The 19757-nt window shown below is 37.6% G+C and overlaps 2 protein-coding genes across 3 annotated transcripts; both read left to right on the forward strand.

The window, feature by feature from the left end:
• The first annotated feature begins 1 nt into the window (after position 1).
• kctd2 (potassium channel tetramerization domain containing 2) lies at positions 2 to 5622 on the forward strand. The gene is made up of 7 exons (XM_055150153.1): positions 2 to 182; positions 272 to 662; positions 820 to 928; positions 1023 to 1114; positions 1255 to 1350; positions 1568 to 1693; positions 2164 to 5622. The coding sequence occupies exons 2-7, from the start codon at positions 309 to 311 to the stop codon at positions 2191 to 2193; spliced, it is 807 nt and encodes a 268-aa protein (XP_055006128.1). The 5' UTR covers positions 2 to 182; positions 272 to 308; the 3' UTR covers positions 2194 to 5622.
• A 1245-nt stretch (positions 5623 to 6867) lies between these two features.
• slc16a5a (solute carrier family 16 member 5a) lies at positions 6868 to 18767 on the forward strand. 2 transcript variants are annotated; one of them, XM_020918231.2, is made up of 6 exons: positions 6868 to 7011; positions 8876 to 9337; positions 12599 to 12742; positions 13600 to 14439; positions 16093 to 16370; positions 16906 to 18767. In XM_020918231.2, exons 2-5 carry the CDS (start codon positions 8986 to 8988, stop codon positions 16341 to 16343), a joined length of 1587 nt encoding a protein of 528 aa, XP_020773890.2. In that variant the 5' UTR covers positions 6868 to 7011; positions 8876 to 8985; the 3' UTR covers positions 16344 to 16370; positions 16906 to 18767. The 2 variants fall into 2 exon arrangements, with proteins under 2 accessions (XP_020773890.2, XP_020773888.2); XM_020918229.2 differs by having other exon boundaries at positions 16093 to 18767.
• Positions 18768 to 19757: the final 990 nt, after the last annotated feature.

Raw genomic sequence — 19757 nt, forward strand, 5'->3', positions numbered from 1 at the left:
AGTAAACATTAATCACGTTACAACCCGGAAGAATTGCCTTTCTCTGATTAACGTTTGAATAGACAAAAATGGGCAATTTATCTTTAAAATAAACGAATAACCACGATGCTGCCTACCTCGTAGAGGCTCATTAGTTATATTGCTATCCAAGTATTTGGGGTAAAAGGCGAAGGCAATCGACTGTGAGTAGCAACGCCCTGATGCCAGCCTCCCGTCCGCGAAAAATAGCCTCGTTCTGTTTACAAATCTGATATAAATTGTTTCCCTGCAGCGAATCGTTAGCTAATCGCATTTTACACGAAGGAAACATGGCTGAGCTACATGTAGTGGAGCCGAGTGCCACGGGTACCATAGAGCAGAACGAGCACCGGGACGTCAGGGGCTCTATGCGCTTGGCTTCGCCCACACTGATGGTTCCCCAGCGGACGAGCCAGCTCAGCCCCGGTGTGTCCAGCAGCAGCAGCGGCCGCTCCGTGTTCGGATTCCCGGTAAAAAGCAACCCCAGCTCACCGTCTGAACCCGCGGAAAAGCCAGGATTCCGCTGGGTTCGCCTCAATGTTGGTGGTACATACTTTATTACGACCAAGCAAACGCTGTGCCGAGACCCCAAGTCATTTCTTTATCGACTTTGTCAAGATGATCCTGATCTAGACTCTGACAAAGTAAGTATCGGCCACATTTGTTTTATCTAACCTAAATAGTTCAAGGCTTTTGGTCCTAATCTTTGGCATCTTTAGTGTTATTAGTGCTTTTAGTATTGTTACTGTTACAGTTATACACACATGCTATACTTTACAATTTACATATTTATTTCTGCAGGATGAGACAGGGGCTTACCTGATTGACAGAGATCCCACATATTTTGGACCCATACTAAATTATCTTCGACATGGGAAGTTGATTATGGACAAAAATTTGGCAGAAGAAGGTAATGCAATATATCAAATTGCAATGTCTGCAGTCAGTCACATTTACCTTCTTATATCATCTTATATGATTTTTGCCCCTTCATACTGTTATAGGTGTTCTAGAGGAAGCAGAGTTTTATAACATAGCCTCTCTGGTAAGGATGGTTAAGGAAAGAATACGTGACAACGAGAATCGGACATCTCAGGTAACCAAAAGTCCACTAACTACACATTAAATGATGGTGTATTTCCTTAACAAAACACATACTTCATTATTATAATGTAGATAATGAATGCCATGGTCCCTCCATAACATAACACTGTGTGCTTTGCTGGTGTCCCCCAGGGCCCTGTGAAGCATGTTTATCGAGTGCTGCAGTGCCAAGAAGAGGAACTCACACAGATGGTCTCCACCATGTCGGACGGCTGGAAGTTTGAGCAGGTGCACAGCGCCAAGCCTTTTCATGATGTCATCCTGTTTATTTCACTGGTTATGAAAACATATTGTGTTTAGTCTTTGTTAACTTACTCTAACTCTACTCAGTTCTTGTATTCTTTTTCTCAGTCCTTATTATTTGTATTCCCTATCTGCATTTTTAACTTTTAACGTTTCCTTGAAGTTTAATTCTGTACTTTTTGCTGTCTATCTCCTCCCTCAGCTTATAAGTATTGGCTCCTCATATAACTATGGCAACGAGGACCAGGCGGAGTTTTTATGTGTAGTTTCCAGGGAACTCAACAACTCCACCAATGGCATTGTCATTGAGCCCACTGAGAAGGCTAAGGTAAGAATCCTCTCCCATCTCAAAAACCTTACAGTAAAAACAAATGTTGTCAAATTATTTTATTCTCAGTTTCTCCCTTTATACATCAAACAAACTACTATTATAGAATATGTGTCATATGTCATAAGAAAAAAAATTAAACAGCAGTTTGAAACAACAGCCAAGGGAAAGTAAACAAATGTGAATTATGTCCTGAAAACAAACAGTATTCAAAACTAGTTGCTACACTATGCTGAACTAGTCCATGTGGTCCAGGGCAGGCTCAGGTGTCTTTATTATTACTTGTAAGTACTCTCTGTTTAAATTAAGTGGAGTAGTGAATGCGTAAATAACTCAGATGTTTTGTGATTTATTTATCATTATTTGTAACAGTTGTACAACACAACTGCAGTCCTGAACAACTGTTGCCCACTTGACCTACATATTTTACAAAGACAAATTATTTATTACTTCTTTTGTATCTCATCCAGATCCTTCAAGAACGTGGCTCGCGGATGTAAAGAGACCAGACCCTGAGCTAAATAACACTTTATCAACACAACAACATCATGGACATCTTCTCAATGAGTTTACTTACCCCCTTCGATTGCCACCCACATTGTCCACACCACCCCTACCCTTCTCTGGTGTGCCTTTCCACAGCGGGATGCAACACAAACCATTACCTGTGTATGGTTAGCTGTGAGGACCACTCTGGAGGGACTTTCAAGGAGACGGAGCAGTTTTTCTTGTTGCAGCTTTTACGGTCAGTGTCTTTGGCAAATCCAGGCTACGGTGCTAGATGTAGCCCCTTTGTTTGTGTCGGTGGAAGCACACACACAGAGCTACTATTATCATTATTCGTATCATTATTATTATCACTGCACTTTGAACTGAACGGATGCCTCTCTCATATGTTTGGCAATGATAACTTAGCAGACTTCTCCTCAGGATTTAAAATGGACATTAAGGAATGAAGACAACTCCACTGACTGAGCCGTTTTGTGTTTTGAATAAAATTATGGGATGAGCAGTAGATGATAAAATTTCACTGTTTAGCACGGTATGTTCTCACAAGATGTCCCTGGCTTAGTTCAATTCCTGTTAAAGATAATTCGGTTGGGAGCTCTTTTTATTGAGACATGCAAGAAATAATTGTTTTCAACTCCCACAGTTGTAATGTTTTAACACAAATGAAAACAACTGACACAAAAAGACAAAAAACCTGTGTACAATTTGTCAAGGCATGCGAGGAATCTATATAAATCTATATAGTCGACACACAATGGAATTATATGAAAACATGAATGCAAAGGTGTTTGTTGATTTCTGTATCATAGTCATATTATTGCATATAATGGTGAGAAAGTTTATTTATGACTGAACTATCAGTTTCCTAATCGTTTCCCATGTGGTGATGAGATTTTGTATGCAGTACCTCTCTGCTTTTCAAAATGTCAACATCTGCACGTTTCTATAGCAACACCCCAAAAATCATTGAAAGTGCATGTGACAGGTTTCTAAGTTTTTCTAATTATTACCTCATTTGAATTTTGAAATATGTACTCTTTATCACCCATCTGCAACTACTGTAGATGAAGGATTTTATCTATTCATTCCTTCAGTCAGTCAGTCAGTCTAGTGGCATTTTGTGAAGAAAAGCTGAAAACAATTGAAAATTACAGGAAGTCGAGTTCTAAAAAGGAACGCTTCTGTCTATGTCATCAATGCTGAAACGTGTGTCCAAAATACAGAGAAAATGTGCACAGAAGATTAAATTACAATAATGTATGAAATTGATTACAAGAAGTTGTGATACGATTATTTATGAAAAAATTTCTATTGTATAAATCTGACAAACTTTGGTCCTTGTTTGCGGTATGGTTACTCAATAATAGAATAATAGGAATAAGAATATCTTTATTTATGTCATATCTGTTGCCTATAATGGTCAAAGTAAGGAATACTAGATAACTGAGAAAGTGGTCTAACCTGTCATATGCATTTTAATACCATATCCCTAACTGACATTTTTCATAACTTAAAATTGTAAATCGAAATGTCACGGTTCACTGTTGGTCCAGGGATGTTGTCTGACTGTGCAGTTCGTTTGCAGCCTCAAAACCTGAAAAGCACTTGTTCTCCCTGGCCTTGTGCTAATCTAACATCCTCGTTTTTACATTATGTTCGTTTTGCAGCACTTGTAGCAACATAACTATGATCTAAACTGTGCTCCTCATGCATAAGCTCTAATATATCTAAAAATAAGTCACTAAAGTTACGTTTTGCAAGGCTAAAGCTCACATAAACTCTTGTTTCTTTCTTTTTCTGCCATCAGACATTACCTGTTGTGAAAGACGTTACTTTGCTTTTTATTGCACATTACATTACATTTACAGCAACATTAATACACATGTTTTCCATCATTATAATCTATACATGCAAAAACCTAAACCAATCAGCAGCAATAGACATTTTTACCATCTTTTGTGTATCATTGCTTATAATGTTGTTCTAAATGTAATAACTTTTGAGTCAAGCTATACTCATACATATCATTGTGTACACTTGACTGCGGCAGTGAAAATCTGTGCTCCTGAAATCAAGAGAGGAGCGTGTAATCTTTATGTGATATCATATATACATACACTAGCATTGAACACTTGGGTAAATCATTCTTTGTATTAAAAAGTCACATTATTTAAGCATGAACAAAAATACTACTAACCCTTAGCTTTGCTGTTGTCATGCTCCCAGTTTCAGTCCCATGTTTAGTTTTCTGATGTTTTTGCCTTTGACTGTAGTGTTTATTTCCCTGATCATTATTTTCCCCTTTTTCCTGCATCTCTGTCCAGTGTTGTGCCTTTTGAGCGGTGTTGTGCACAGTTTGTCCCCACTTATGATTTGGTGTCTCCTTACACAAAGGCCCATCAAAAGGTGTATACAGTCACCAATATCATGTCTAACTACATCAGGCCATATCACCTGTAGATCTTTTCATTTTCTTTTTAATAATACACTAAACAAAAATCTTCCATGTGCCAATACGTTTTTGACTGAACTCAACACTTAAATTCTTGGAAATTTCAATGATCTTAGTAATAATCCAACTGTTTTGATTGCTTTGGTATATTTTCTTGAGTTGCATGTTTGTCATTGCTATTTTAATGTTGACTTTCAAAGCACTTATTGTGAATCCCATATTTGATCGTCTAAACTTTGTAGTGATGACAAAACCCAACCTTGTGTGTGAACTTTTTAGTCGACAAAAATGTGCAATGTTATTAACCAACCTGCAAAAAATATCTCGTTTTGGCACGTGAAAAACATGAGAGCATGCATTGTTCAACCAATTATGGAGTTTTGTACTGGAATCTGTCCGACTTCGGTGTTAGTAAAGCCAAGTTAATGTGATGCATGGTGGGAAAGGGGAGGCATGGCTCTGCGGTAGGTGTAGATTTTAATGTGATGGTCTACAACTATTCCTCAATCACAAGGTCTGTGTTGTTTTGTAGCTTGAAAATGGCTAAGTATACCATTTCAGATCCCCTTAAGTTGTTTATTTTTAAGCGTTAACCCACTAAAAGATTTTGGATCCATGGATCATTTTGCCAGTTAATCTATACACACCTGCATGCGTTTGTGGACATGCACACTTCTAGTACACTCATTTAGATGTATTGAAAAGAAATGTCATCATTATTAACAGTTGCTTTGTCTTCATTTATCAACAGTATTGATGTCAAATGTGAATATTGTTAATGGAGATTGTGGAGAAATGTTCGGAAGCTGACCAGAAAAAAACAACAAAACATTTCGTCTAATTGTTCGTTCATTTTTATTTATTTTATATTGTTTGAATTTGTCTATCAAACATTGTTTCTTTACATGTAACAGTTTTAACAGAACTCATGTCTGGTTTTTAATCATAAAGTGTGTCTGTGTTTAAATTGTTGTTGGGTGTCTTTTATCCTTACAATTGTTACAGATCATATCTTGCTTATCTAAATTGCTACTACTTACTCTAAACTCTTCTTATCTAATCTATCTGGACTTACCTGTTTAAGTATAGTTAAATGAATCAACACAATTGGTTTGGTTTCCTCATTAGTATGCAGGTGTTTACTTTATGTAACATTAGTCTAATACCTCTATACATAGCCATTAACCTAAATACCACAACTGAGAGCTTTAAAGAAGTAATATGTAACTTTTCTGGTGTAGAGTCCACTCACTACTTGTCTCCAAGGATTGTTTGCCTGGAATGTTTCACAGTATGGCATCTAATTTATCTTTCTCCAAGGTAACAAGCAGGTGACACTGGCAGGTCAAGTTACAGGTCAGATGAAGGACAGCCCACTCACAGTAAGAATATAGTCTGTTTGTAGTATCATTAAGTGTTTTAGAGCAATAAAATCAGCTTAAATTGAATAATGGGAGATAAAATGTAATGCCATATCATGGAGCTTTCGAGGTAAAGCAATAACAGAGACAAGAAGCTCCCCACCAGAAATGTTACACAGTGTAGCCTACTTTGTTAAAAGCAAACAATATCAGGAACAAGCATAGAGAGAAAATATTGTCTTAAGGTTTAAGGCAGCGACAAATAGAAAGTCAATATTAAAAATAGATAAATTGTTGTTATTTGGTTGCCTACACCACAAGTCAGCACTTATTTTGAACGGTTTGTCCAAGATTATTCAAAAACTTCAACAAAAAACTATCAATAAATCACATCTTTTAGAAATACAGAAAAGGCCTATATTATTATATTCATTCATACTCAAACAGAAAACTGTTCCTTTTGGATTCTTTCAGCACCGATCTCTCCTGACCTAAAGGTATAATTAAGACGTTAACCTGAAAACTACCACTACATGACATCACAATGTGCAACAGATCTGCATTTTGAGCTCTGAAGATGCAGACAGACTAATAATAAAGGGTTATTCAAACATATGTGAATGAAAAAATACGGAAATCCGGGTTTGTTTTTGATGGGGTAACAACATGATAACATGGCTAAAAGCTCACAAGAATCAATTTAGTGTAATAGAGCGTTTAACTTAGATGACGCTTTGACTGGCAGACGCCTGAAGCGCCTCTTGACTTGGCTGCGTTTGTCAGCTGTAAAGGGGCTGGACACCGGGGCTTGTTGTGACTGTGAGCCCGTAACCCCCCCTCCTCCCCTCGGGCTCGGCAGTCTCCTCCTACCGCCGCCTTGACACCAGCTCTCAGCCCGAGTAGCAGCAGCTCTCGCGGCGGTCATCGATGGACCACAGACCGCGCCTCTGTCCAGACCGTGAGGGGAGGACGCACCGTACCGACCCCAATGAGAGGTGAGATTAAGAAATACATTTGCGACGCTTTCTTTTTCAGTGATGGACGACGATTCTCAAAGCAGCTAAGTACAGTGGCATTGAATGGAAAAGAATGGCAGCGGTTCCGTTTCGTTCAAAAGATGGATATTTATGTAATTAACCTGTTTATGAGAATTTAACTGTAAAATGCCACCTAAGCACTGTCCAAGAGAGGTTTACTACTGGAAAAACTTGAAATTCCATATGATTGCCACGTGGGGAATGTGAATATGAGACAAACAGCCTTTACGCACGACTCCATATACTGTAGCTATTCAATGTGCTTTTTGGAGCCTGTTTATTTTGGCTGAGGAACACCGTCAAATATTTATTATACAAGTGCTTAGTTATCAGTTAGAAATAGCCTGGAGTTTTACAGCAGTTTCTTTCTGTACAGTATAATCAATTAAATGGTAGAGACATATAGGTTGTGTAACTACAATGCTCGTTCTTGACATAAAGCCTACTTCCCTGGGCAAAAATAATGCGGACGTGTTTCCACTTCCCAGTAACGTAATCTCTAAATCTCTTGCTGTGAGTTGAAGTTGTTTCTTATGTATTTAGGAGAAAATTGTGAAAAAACACTTGGTACATTTCACAGTGGGCTGCATTTATCCAGGATGTTATAATGTCATAATATCCAGACTGACTCAAGTGACAGTGTGCTCTGCTCTCTGCCAGGTCAGATAAATAGAATGGGTTTCTTGTTTCCACAGTTGTTTTCTAAGCCTAAAAAGCTGCAACTGATTTAGAGATAGTTTCACAAGAAGTCAGTTTACAATTTATGCCAATTCATTGCCTGTCCGAATGTTGTATTCCCAGCCTCTCAGAATACTACCTCTCTAAATAAGCTCAGTGCTGATAACACCATGTTGATTTGGAACTGGCTCCTTTATCCACGTATTACTAAAGGAGTGGGCAGCAAATACCTTATATCCCAAAACAATACAGGAAGTTTGTTCCAAGTATGACTAAAGCTGCACTGTGTAACCTTTCTATTGGATCTGCTTCAAATTTCTCTCAGTAGATGTTCATCGACTTCAATACATGACAGATGGAACAATAATTTATGGGGGTTAATATTTATCGAGGGGACTTTTTCTTAGTATTATTGAAGAATTTTTTGTTATTTTTCCTGCTCTATGATTAGATTTGAGATGTGAGGGGTTGGATAAATACAGACATACTTCTTCTCTTTATAAATACAAACTAATTACTTAAGTGCATCATTCTCTTGTTTATGAATTGCAGTTTGTGTGTTAAACCATATTATGCATTTACAAAAGTTTTTTGGGGATAATTCTATGGTAAGAATGAATAAATGAATTGTGTTGGTGGTACAAATTTGTTTCAGTTTGTTGTTTTTTTCTATATTTTCTGCCTATGTCTATATGTTATTGCTATGGTAATAAAGTTTAGTGTGATACTGTGGACAAAACAAACAATAACAGGCAAAACAATACAAGCTCAGCAAGGGCCCCCTCCAGAAAAGTTACATAGTGTGACTTTAATCAATCAATCAAACTCTATTTATAGAGTGCTTTTAATACAAAAATGCAACACAAAAGCTCATAAAGAATTTTCCAGATAGTTGTACCCTTTGTCCTTAGTTGCACTGATAAGCAGAACAAAGGCATCAACTTAAAACTGTATCAATTTAGTTTTTTCCACTTGCTTTGGTTATGATGGATGGATAAGAAAGGTAGTGCAATAACAGAAGCCTTGTGCATGTACAAATATGAGTGAAAATGTTTGGAGAAGCATAGTCAAGATGCCAGTACCATGCCAGTTTTTTATGAATGTAAAATACATAATTTTTAACTCTTTTATTTATTTATTTTAGGTCCTCTCTGTGGTGCCCAAAGCCACTGCTGTGTCATGGAAAGCCAAGTATATTTATTACACAACCTACATAGCTAACGGTGGGGTTTTACCAGGACTGTTGAGCTAAAAATGACCCAAAGAAATGGAGTGGGTGGGGTCCGAGAACGCTACCTACAGACTGAAGCGTGTGCCAGCGGCTTGGACACTGACAAGCATCAAGAAGCTAACAACCATGGAGAAGTAGAACCAGGAAGTGAGCACCAGCAGCCCCACGCTACTGCAGCTGTAACCGGAGATGGGGCTCCTGATGGGGGGTGGGGTTGGGTGGTCCTTACAGCTACCATCCTGGTGTTGGCCTTAACCCTCGCTTTCCCATCCTGTGTGGGGATCTTTTACACTGACCTGCAAATGGAGTTCCATGCAACCAACAGCGAAACGTCCTGGGTCCCCTCCATCATGACGTCAGTGCTGCACGCAGGAGGTACAATGTGAATTTACTACATGTGATCACACAAACATGCAAATGTACACACAGACAACACACGAACAAGACGATCTATCTATCTGTCTCTCTGTCTGTCTGTCTATCTATTCAGTCCACTTTATTTCTACAGCACATTTTATGACAAACAAAGACTGTTTCCAAAACACTGCACATAGAGATTTTATAAATAAAAAGTCTACAATTTAAAACAGTAAAAATATAATAAATAAAACATATCTATAGAAATACATAAATAAATAAAATCTAAAACAATAAAACAATAACAATAAAAGACAACAGAGGACCAGACAACTTACGTGGTGTTAAAAGCCAGAGAGTAAAAGTGGGTCTTAAGACGAGATTTAAAATTGGACCCTAAGGACCTCAGAGTACGCAGGGGATGGTAAATTTGAATGAGGCCTGAGAGTATTGTGAGGCATGTCTGTTCAAAGCCTTAAAAACAGATCAAGTCTTAAAATCAATTCTAAAATTAATAGGAAGCCAGAATTGGAGTTATGTGCTCTGTCTATGTATTTATCTATCTATCAGTCAATCTATCTAGCTATGGATTTATCTGTCTGTCTATTTATGTTTTCAAAATATAATTGTGTTAAATTACCATGTGTTTCTTAGCAGGCAGTATATAGAAGATTTGACCTAGAGAATTACTTGGATACTTGCAAATTACTTTTATACTTTTGTTCATTCCTATCCAAAGTCTCGTTGTTGAAAAAACAGCTTGTTCCTAAAAAAAAATATATATAGATATTTTGATATAATATAATATAATGTAGTACTATTTATTCACTGTATATGTTGGCAGACATATTATCCCCAAAAACATTACTAAATGTTAGAAATGTACAAAACTGAGGAAAAACTAAATCAGGATGTCTGGAAATTAGAACTGGTTTATCCTGACTTTGATAGGCACAATGTTGTTTTTATCCTAAACAAAGTTTGGCCCTATTTCATTCGTGATCTTCACTTTGATTGTGGTCTTCTTGTTGAGTTTTTACATTGTCAGTGTGGTTAGGAAAGCTGTTTCTCAAACCACTTGTTGATTTTACAATTTTCAGTGTACCTCATCGGGTCTGCATTTGTCTTGGTAACTGAAAAGGCATTAGAGTCTCTATGGTGCTCATTCACCTTAGTCCAATGTTGACTTTACCAAACCCCTCTTGCATGACTCACTCACTTCTTCCTGGTTTGATGTGGATTATATAACATCTGTCTCTCAGGAGGGGCTTTGCAAAGTCAACAGTGGACCAAGGTGAATGAGTGGCCACCTGCTGATTTATTATAGCCCTATTTTAACAACAGTAAAATATATTCAATAATTGGATTGACAGATGCTGTATTATTAAAGGAGATGGTGGAGCAATTAAAAAGTATAGTCTAATGTCTAAATACACCAAGAATTTACTATTTGCACTGTCTTACTTAAAGGTGCACTGCGTAACCTTTCAGATAGAGGGTCTGCAGATTTTATTGCTTTGCCTCGAATGTTCCACAGTATAGCACTAAAAATCTATAGCTTTTGCATTTATTTGTTTTAGGTTAGGTTTTAGGTTGCACTGGTACTGTGCTTGGGCTTGTCTTTCCATAGATCTGACTTGTGACTTGGCCTGGTTGTGCCATCTTTTAGGCCAGTTTGCTAAATTTGAATATGCTGTGAAATATTCTAGGCAAAGTAATGCGGACTAGCACGTGATTTACCCTCCACCAGAAAAGTTGCACAGTGCACCTTTAAATTTGCCTACTTTGTTAAAACAGGTGATTAATTTGATCAAGTCTATTTTGCCAAATTAATTTATTTACTTGCCTTGCTTTTTGTTTTTGCTCATTGTGTTTGGTATATCTTTTCTGATGGAGGGCCTGTCAAATAATTTTCTCCATGGAGATGTTATTGTTTTGTTTGGAAAGTTTCACACCATTTTTCACACTACGATATTAAATCTTCATGGAGGGCAAACCAGACCAAGTTACATGCAACACTGCTCACAGTCACAATGCCTGTTTTAGTATTTTTGGACTATAAAACCACCTCTGATTTATCAAATGTAACGTAGACCAGTTTAATGTGGAACATTCCAGGCAAAGCAATGACATATCCATAGCAACGAGCAGGTGATAGACCCCAAACCAAAAAGTTACATAGTGCGCCTTTAAGTTGAAGATTTAACATATGATTTAAATGTGCTTCCTGTAAAGGTCAAACAGTGATCATATTTCACACCTGACGATATGGAGCTCTCCCTGTTCCCAGAGATTTGCAAAACAGGAATGCAACAACAAACTCACTGCTCTTTAATTTAAGATGAGGTGACCTCAAATAAAGCTCTTATATTCGTAATCTTTCATAGGAAGAGTTACTGTTATAATAGATTCAGACTTATTCTACTGTTAGTGGAAAATTCAAAGGAAAATGACTAAACTGAATATATAAAATGAGTACCATTATTCACAGATGTTGAGGAAATGTCTTTTACTTCAAATTGTGTACGTCAAGTATTTAAGTTGATGCAAAGAGCAAAAGTAGAAAGTACCTTCAAAGTCTTTAGTCGTATGATTGATGTATGGCTTTGGCACTGCTTGAATATTATAGTCTATAGTCTACTTAATTCAGCTCAGTCTTTATTAAGAACCCATAATATCTGGTTCATAGTTTCTAAAATAAGTAGTAAAATAAAATATACATGGCATGATATAATGTACAAGTATACAGACTGGCTCTCCAATGTCTCAATAGCTGAGAGGTGAATCTGAGTCCTCACAGTACACACTAGAGCTTGAATGATCTGATTGTTTAAGTTCATGACTCTACACATAAATTTATAAATAGAATATGTAACTGTCACAGCATATGATCTCACACCACAGTTTAGAACATTTCACTGATGCTACAAACCCTCACCACTTTTAGTAATATTCTCAAAGAGTCATTATAGGTCACTGTCAAACTCTGCAAACTCTTTAAACTTGAGACTCTAGCACTTTTGATCTTATTTCCTTTCTTTCTCGCACAACAACTACTTCTATTACTCTTAATTTCAAATACCTTACCAGTGCTTATGTCACATTTTGATCATTCCAAAGATTTAAGATGAATTAGTAGAGGTACTGCTTTTGGTAAGTTGGTGGGAAAATACCTGCTAACCTCCTGTTCTAGATTAAAATGTCATTGCAGAGAGGTCCTGTAAAACTTCCAGGATTAAGGCACATTTTTAACTAAGAGCATTACCCTTTCACCCACAGGGCCGTTCTGCAGCGTGCTGGTGGAGAGGCTGGGTTGCCGGGCGACCATAATGTTGGGTGGAGTCTTGAGCGGAGTGGGAATGGCCGCCAGTTCATTTACTCAGTCCATCATCGAGCTGTACATCACCGCAGGGGTCATTACAGGTCAGGAAATGTCATACTAGTGTCAATACTGTGGAAACGTTTAGAGAAGAGAGGTGGAAAGGTCAATACTAAATTTATCTCTGTCCAATAAAACTACAAACTAAACAAAACAAAAAAATTACTTCAGTCCAATTATTATAGAATATAGGTGTTCTGTTTACTAAATCAAAAAGCATATATTTACATCTGAATAAGAGTTAGATCTTAGTTTTAGTCCTTGTCTGGCAATTATAATTGCAAGAATAGGACCAGTGCCTTGATAGCGGTAGGTCATTTTGAATGTAATTTAGCTTTTTTTTTTTTTTTTTTACATTGATGCAATTTGTTTATTTAGAAATTTGGTTTGGCTAAACTTGATAAAGTTACTATAGAGTTAAACATTTTCCTAAAAAAGAAAACATCCAAAATATTCATGGAAGTTTTTTGTGTGTGTAAGTAGTCAGTGAAAGTGCTCATTGGTGGTTGGGAACTAGAATTTCCCAAGAAAAACAAAAGCTTTTCGGGTCTTCATACCATTTACCATCTTTTCTTCAAGGAGAGTTATCGTTTGCCTGTATGTACAGTGAGTGATTAGACATATCTAGCTTTTTTCCCATTATTGGTGTTTCTATTGATCAAAAATGCCTTAAAAACATGCATTTTTACTGTGTGGGCCTGCTCTCCACAGATCTGACCAATAATAACTTGTCCCCATGGAGACGTAATGTTTTAATGTTATACTGTGGGGCTTTCTGGGCAAAGCGATAATTTCTTTAGGGAGACAAGTAGGTGGCAGAACCTCCACCTTAAAAGTCATTCAGTGTACCTGTTGCAGTGTAAAATTCACATTACTGATCTCTTACTTTGGCTGTTTTCAGGTTTGGGGTTTTGCTTTAGCTTCCAGCCTGCTGTCACCATCCTGGGACACTATTTCGTCCGCCGTCGTGCTTTCGCCAACGCCATGTCCTCCACGGGCACTGCTCTGGGCCTCTGTGTTCTCCCTTTTCTGGGCAACTACCTCCACATTGAGTACGGCTGGAGGGGCAGCTTCCTGATTTTAGGCGCTGTTCTGCTCAACTGCTGCGCATGTGGGGCAGTGATGAGACCCCTCAAACCACAGAGGCCGAGAGGACCACCCCTTATAAACCATCAGCCATCTTTGTCCCAAGAGGGGAATGATAAGAAGACCAAAGGGTTTTTAAAGACGGTATCAAACTATGTGTTGTCTGCAATCAAAAAACATATGGCTTTTGACCAGTTTTGCAACAACCCAAAATACTGCGTGTACTCAATAGGGATTACATGGATGATGCTGGGGTTTGTGGTACCCTTGATATATCTTGTTCCCTATGCCACAGCTCACGACATGGAGCCAAGTCAAGCTGCAATGCTCCTCTCCATCCTTGGTGTAGTTAACATTGTAATACGGCCTCCCATTGGGCTAATCTTCAGCATGCCATGGTTCAAAGGACGCCATATTTACGTATTTGCCTCTGCACTACTCGTGAATGGGCTGAGTAATAGTATTTGCTGCATTGGAGCAACTTTTCCTGTGTTGGTGTCCTATGTGATCATCTATGGGCTGTCAATGAGCCTGGTGGGGTCCTTAATGTTCACTGTGCTGATGGATATAGTGGAAATGAGCAGGTTCCCCTCTGCTCTGGGACTCCTCGCTATCATGGAGAGTGTCACCCTCCTCATCGGACCTCCACTGGCGGGTAAGGAAGCATATTTTAAAATAGTTTTGTCTCATAGGCTTTAGAAAGGACAGACAACTGTGTAAAATGGAGGTGAAGATTGTGGAGAGACATTTCAGCAAATCAGAATAAATCTACTTTGAGGCGTAGCTTTGGTGTTTGGGTGTTACTGCTAAATCCCTTGGCCATAGTGCACCAGCATAGTTTAAAAGAAACCTATTGTGTTGAAGTTTGTGAAATCCCTTAGTCGTCCAGGTAGGATCCATAGCAAAGGAGAATTCTGTCAACTGGACACTCTACTCTAGTTTCAGTGTAGTTTCAGTGTAGTAGTTAGCTTTTTCCTTCAGGCAGATATAAGACAGTGTCCACCAGCAATCTGACCAGAACTGAAGAACCAGTTTGGATGAGCTGCAAAACGTATTTGATTAAAAAAGGTTTATCTAGTTGACAGAATAAAATTTTTCCTCTGCTGTATTGTGGTAAATAATATTTTTCTACACCAAATTACCATAACATTATGGACCCAGGACACGCTGGAGGGACTGTGTCTCAGTTGGTCTGCAAATGCCTTGGGGTGAGAAGCTGGAGGAAGTGTCCAGGGTAAGGAAGTCTAGGAGTCCTTGCTTAGACTGCTGCCTCCACGGCCCGGCCCCTGATAAGCGGAAGAAAAAGGATGGAAATATCATTATGAACCCCGACATAGAAAGGATTTGACTTGTTATTTAGTTAGTATCATCAAGTAGTGAGTGAGATATACAGTATTTGACCAGTAAATGAACAATTTTGTTTCTGCTCATTTATTGGCAACAATAAATGACAAAGCTAGCACTAATATGTCTACTGTCAGTTTATATCAAAAACCCAGTATATGTCATTGAATAGAATATACTAAAACACTAAACACAAATTAGTTTTAACATGGATAGTGCTGTGCTGTCCTCCTACATCTATCTGTTAATAACTTATATACATTTAAAAGCCTACATGTCATATTTCTTTTTATTTAATGACTTTACTCAACTTTTATGTTTTAATTAAATAATAATGAAGTCTTATACTTGTGGAAGCCTCTCAAAGCACTACACTGAAGTCATTATTCATTCATTCAATACACTACACTCCTCAGTATTGTAGCCACAGCTGTCCTGGTGCAGACTGACCAGTCTGTGTCATTGACCTCTACAACCACCAATCATTCGCACACACTCCCCTTTCATACTAGGTAAATGTGGGTGAAGTGTCTTGTTTAGGGACACAATGACAGAACTTGGTCCGATCATGGGGTTGGGGGACCACTGTTTTAACAACTGAGACACCGTTGCCCCATCTCCTTGTGTATCAACTTTACGGTATTAATTCAAAACTGTATTCATTGAGCTTAGTCATGTTGATTCTGCTGGTTTTATATCGCCTTTACCTATTTAGATAAGCCTAGCACTTTGTTTGTTTTAAGAGTCCAGTTTGAGCAATTGTTCAATATAGTATTTCAATAGCCATTACAATAGTAAAGAGGTTGTGCTGTACAAATGGATTTTGCAGTACTGAATTACATGTTTTTCTGCTTCTTTTGTTTACACTAACCAACCACACTTACTTGAGGCATGGACATGTGACTTCCTGCTTCACTGGAGCTGTGAGAAATATTGATTATTTTGCTTCTGTTTGTTGTTGCAGGGATTTTGGTGGACAGGTCAGGCCAGTACTCCCCCGTATTCTATGCCTGCAGCGCCGTTGTTGCCTCTTCTGCCGTTTTTCTCATGGCATCATTTTACTACCTGGACAAAAGGGAGAAAAAACAGCCTTCACTGCCCGATCCAGCCACTTACACTGATGAAATGGTTGTGTGTCCATACAGAGATGAGCCCAAAGAGGAAGACCAGATTAAGGCTTCAGCCAATGGGGCAGACCATGTGACTGATGTTTGAATGAGTGATTATTGGAGTAGTCAAAGGGTAGGCGATATGGCAATATAAAATCTATATACTGTATTATTTATGAAACTGTGATCTCCTGATTATTGATTTTGTACTTCTCTGTTCAGTGCAGCTCTGTAATCAAACACAAATACCTCTACTCTACCACCCTCTCCCCCATTTGGTCAACCACTGTTATACTCTGAGTAGGGCTACAACATTTATAGTGAATTATAGTGATTAATCAAAATTACAATTTGAATGGATGCATTTAGTAAATCATAAAGGCTGCAAGTACTATAATTTCCTTAACAAACAACAAAGTAACAAAAAAAATCAGTTTTATTCTTCATAAATCTGCTAAGACAGTTTAGATCTGTATAAATATGTTCTGAATTGTGACCCTTGTATTATTGTGTTAGTTCACATATCAGTCATTTTGTCAGTTTTCCTGAATGTGAAATGTGAACTTTGAACAGAATTCTATTATTAAAACAAATTGCAAGTCTTATCACAATCCTAATGCTTGACCGAAAAAAAAACAACAAATTGATATTTTTCCCAAATCCCGCAGCTCTTGGTCTACGTGAATGACAGGAGGATCAACCAATCACACTGAAGTATGAAGTCTTAGAAGACAGATTGTCATCTGATTTCAACTGCCATATCGCCTAAGCCTTAAGTGAGATTGAATTTATATTGATTACAAATACAGACTGTCCCTGTAAAGAACCAGTCACTTTTGCCCTCCCTAAAGAAAAGCCTGGTCCGTATTAGCTGCAGTATGATTTGATGTTTGTTAAGGAAAGTCATCGAAACTGAGTTGGCCCATCAGTTGCTGCCAACATCTTTCAGGGCTCATCTCAGTCAATAATTTGTCTGCTTGTTATTACAAAACTGCAGTATATTTAAACGTTTATTAATGGAAAAACTCAATTATTTATCTGTGGATTTAAAAAGTAATCTGTGGATCAAAAACCAAAAAAATCCACTTATATGGTTGATGTAAAAAAATATCCCCAGAACTTTACACCTTTAAAGGTGCACTGTGCAACTTTTCTGGTGGATGGTCCGTCATCTGCATGTCTTTGTGGAGATGTTAGTGCTTTGTCTAGAATGTTCCATGGTAGAAATTAAAGCTATCTATCTCAAGGGAGACAACTACTGACTACATTACAGGTCAGATTTGTGGAGAGGTAACCCTAATCACAGAGAGAATTATTGTATTTTTGAGCAATAGAAACACCTGTAATTCATAAATGCTAGATAGAAGTGTTCAGTGTCATACCATGGAGCATTCCAGGCAAAGCAATAACATCTCCATGGAGACAAGCAAGTGAGAAACCCTCCAACAGAAAAGTTGCACAATGCGCCTTTAAAGAAGACACAAATAAACATAATATTTACTGGTAACAAGCTGACAGGTTCTTCGGAGGGACATTGCCACAAAAATAACAAGCATTACACTACACAACACTACGCTCTGGGTCACACTGCCCCGACTGAAGTGGTCTCATGTTCAAAATCCAAATTTAGAACCACAAAGTTTACTTTTATATGAGGTGGAGCACAATGTTTTCTCTGACCTCTGAACTTTGAATCAGGTACACCATTTAAAAAATATATCACCATCTTTACTGTTTGGTCGATACCAAAACCAGAGGTGCACTTATAGAACCACACTGATTGTATTTTATCTTGCTGCTGTCACTGAATCTTGTACAAAACCAAGTAATACACATTGTTATATTTGTAAGCACATTATTATAACTACTCTGTCTGTAATTCAGAATTGCCATTAACTTTGTGGTAGTCTGTTTGTTGACTGAAGACATCTTAGAGAATACACCATTCAGATTTAGTTTAACTACTTCTAAAATGGTGCTAGATAGGAGATGGCAAAATGAAAATGTTATTCATGGACTGTAAGAGAAGTGTGAAGTTATGATGCTTTTTGTGCATTTTTTGCTCAGATGAATAGTGCCTTTAAAAATGATTGCTGTTTTGTACAATACATATGTTTAGTACAGTACAATCAAGCCCTTCCAGACAGACTGAAGATATAAGCTGGTCATTTTACATGTTCTCCATCTTGTCTTAACATATTTAAATGATCAGTAACTTTTTTTACTGACTGTATAAATATCCAGAGCGAGGATATTTACTTTGTGGTAGAAATGCATAGAAAATGTTACAGCCATTTTATTGACTAAATGTGCCACTCTTTGTGTGACAATATATATTTCAAAAATATTCTGTTAATCTAAATGACTTCAAACTGTTTTCCATATTATAAATGAGAATGGCCTGATTGCCTGAATTGACACATGACTGTAAAGCACTGAACAAGTTTGAAATTGAAGTAATTTTTGGGCCAAACTATTAAATATTTATTTGTCATAATCAGGGACAATAAATACAAACTTTTAACTGTAATAGTTGTTATTTTTTAATAAGTGCAAAAATAGACCTTATTCCTTAAAGATGTATTGTATAACTTTTTGGTAGAGGATCTATCTGCTTGACTCCATGTAGATGTTATTGTTTTCTCTTAAAATGTTTGCAGTTTGCCATTTAATTTATGGAGGCAAGCAGGTCACAACACCAGCCCAAGTTACAGATCAGATCTCTGGAGAAGTGGACCTGCTCCGAGTATGCATGCGTTTGCTGTAGTTTTGAGAAATAAAAACACCTGTAATTTAACAAATAGAAGATGTATTTGTTTAAAGCTGGACTGGTGTTTGGGTGACACCAGGAGAAGAAATCGGTTAAGTATCACATTTAAGTGCTGTCTTGTGCATGCTGGGATGGGAGGGAAAAAATGAGACATTTAGTGCTCGTCTGGGTCCAGTGCGTACCCAGTGTCAGAAAGAATAGGTTTTAATATTTTCACGTGCCACTGACCATGGAGTTAGCAGACCCTCTATCACACAGGTTTCAAACATGCGGCCCAGGAGCCAGATCCGGCCCTCCAAGACCTTTAATCTGGCCCTCGGCTGATTTTCTACTAAAATATTTCAATTATATTTTCTATTAAAATATTGGTAATTTGGTCTCCAGCGTCTCTGTATGTGGCCCCTCCTACCAGAGCAGCACAAATGAAGACTTGTCTCTTTCCAAACGCTCTTAAAGGACGATCGTTTTGACTGTTGACCGTGACACCCTCATCAGAAAAATGTCCAAAATGAGAAAAGTGGAGCCAAGTGCAGGATTTTCCAAGAAAAATTGACTTATTCCTATTTACATACATGTTCATGTTAAAACATTGTGTTGAAATAGCATTTTTCTTAAAGTTTCAGGTTGTTCATAATATTATAATATTTTGTAAAAGAAAGAGTTCATCAATTAAAAAAGATTTCTGTAATAGATTTGTGTTTCTCTGCACAAATATTTGAATTTATTTTTATTTTTGGGGTTTATATGACA

This window comes from Boleophthalmus pectinirostris, unplaced genomic scaffold, assembly GCF_026225935.1.
Source record: "Boleophthalmus pectinirostris isolate CB_2022bp ecotype Guang Dong unplaced genomic scaffold, ASM2622593v1 HiC_scaffold_14, whole genome shotgun sequence".
Classification (NCBI taxonomy): Eukaryota; Metazoa; Chordata; class Actinopteri; order Gobiiformes; family Gobiidae; genus Boleophthalmus; species Boleophthalmus pectinirostris.

Bases quoted from the DNA above. Each gene is read 5' to 3' on its own strand.
- kctd2 (XM_055150153.1), top strand. From the start codon at position 309: ATGGCTGAGCTACATGTAGTGGAGCCGAGTGCCACGGGTACCATAGAG. The intron at 929-1,022 runs GTAATGCAATAT...ATACTGTTATAG, and splicing joins CAAAAATTTGGCAGAAGAAG to GTGTTCTAGAGGAAGCAGAG. The intron at 1,351-1,567 runs GTGCACAGCGCC...CTCCTCCCTCAG, and splicing joins ACGGCTGGAAGTTTGAGCAG to CTTATAAGTATTGGCTCCTC.
- slc16a5a (XM_020918229.2), top strand. From the start codon at position 8,986: ATGACCCAAAGAAATGGAGTGGGTGGGGTCCGAGAACGCTACCTACAG. The intron at 12,743-13,599 runs GTCAGGAAATGT...GGCTGTTTTCAG, and splicing joins CACCGCAGGGGTCATTACAG to GTTTGGGGTTTTGCTTTAGC. The intron at 14,440-16,092 runs GTAAGGAAGCAT...TTGTTGTTGCAG, and splicing joins CATCGGACCTCCACTGGCGG to GGATTTTGGTGGACAGGTCA.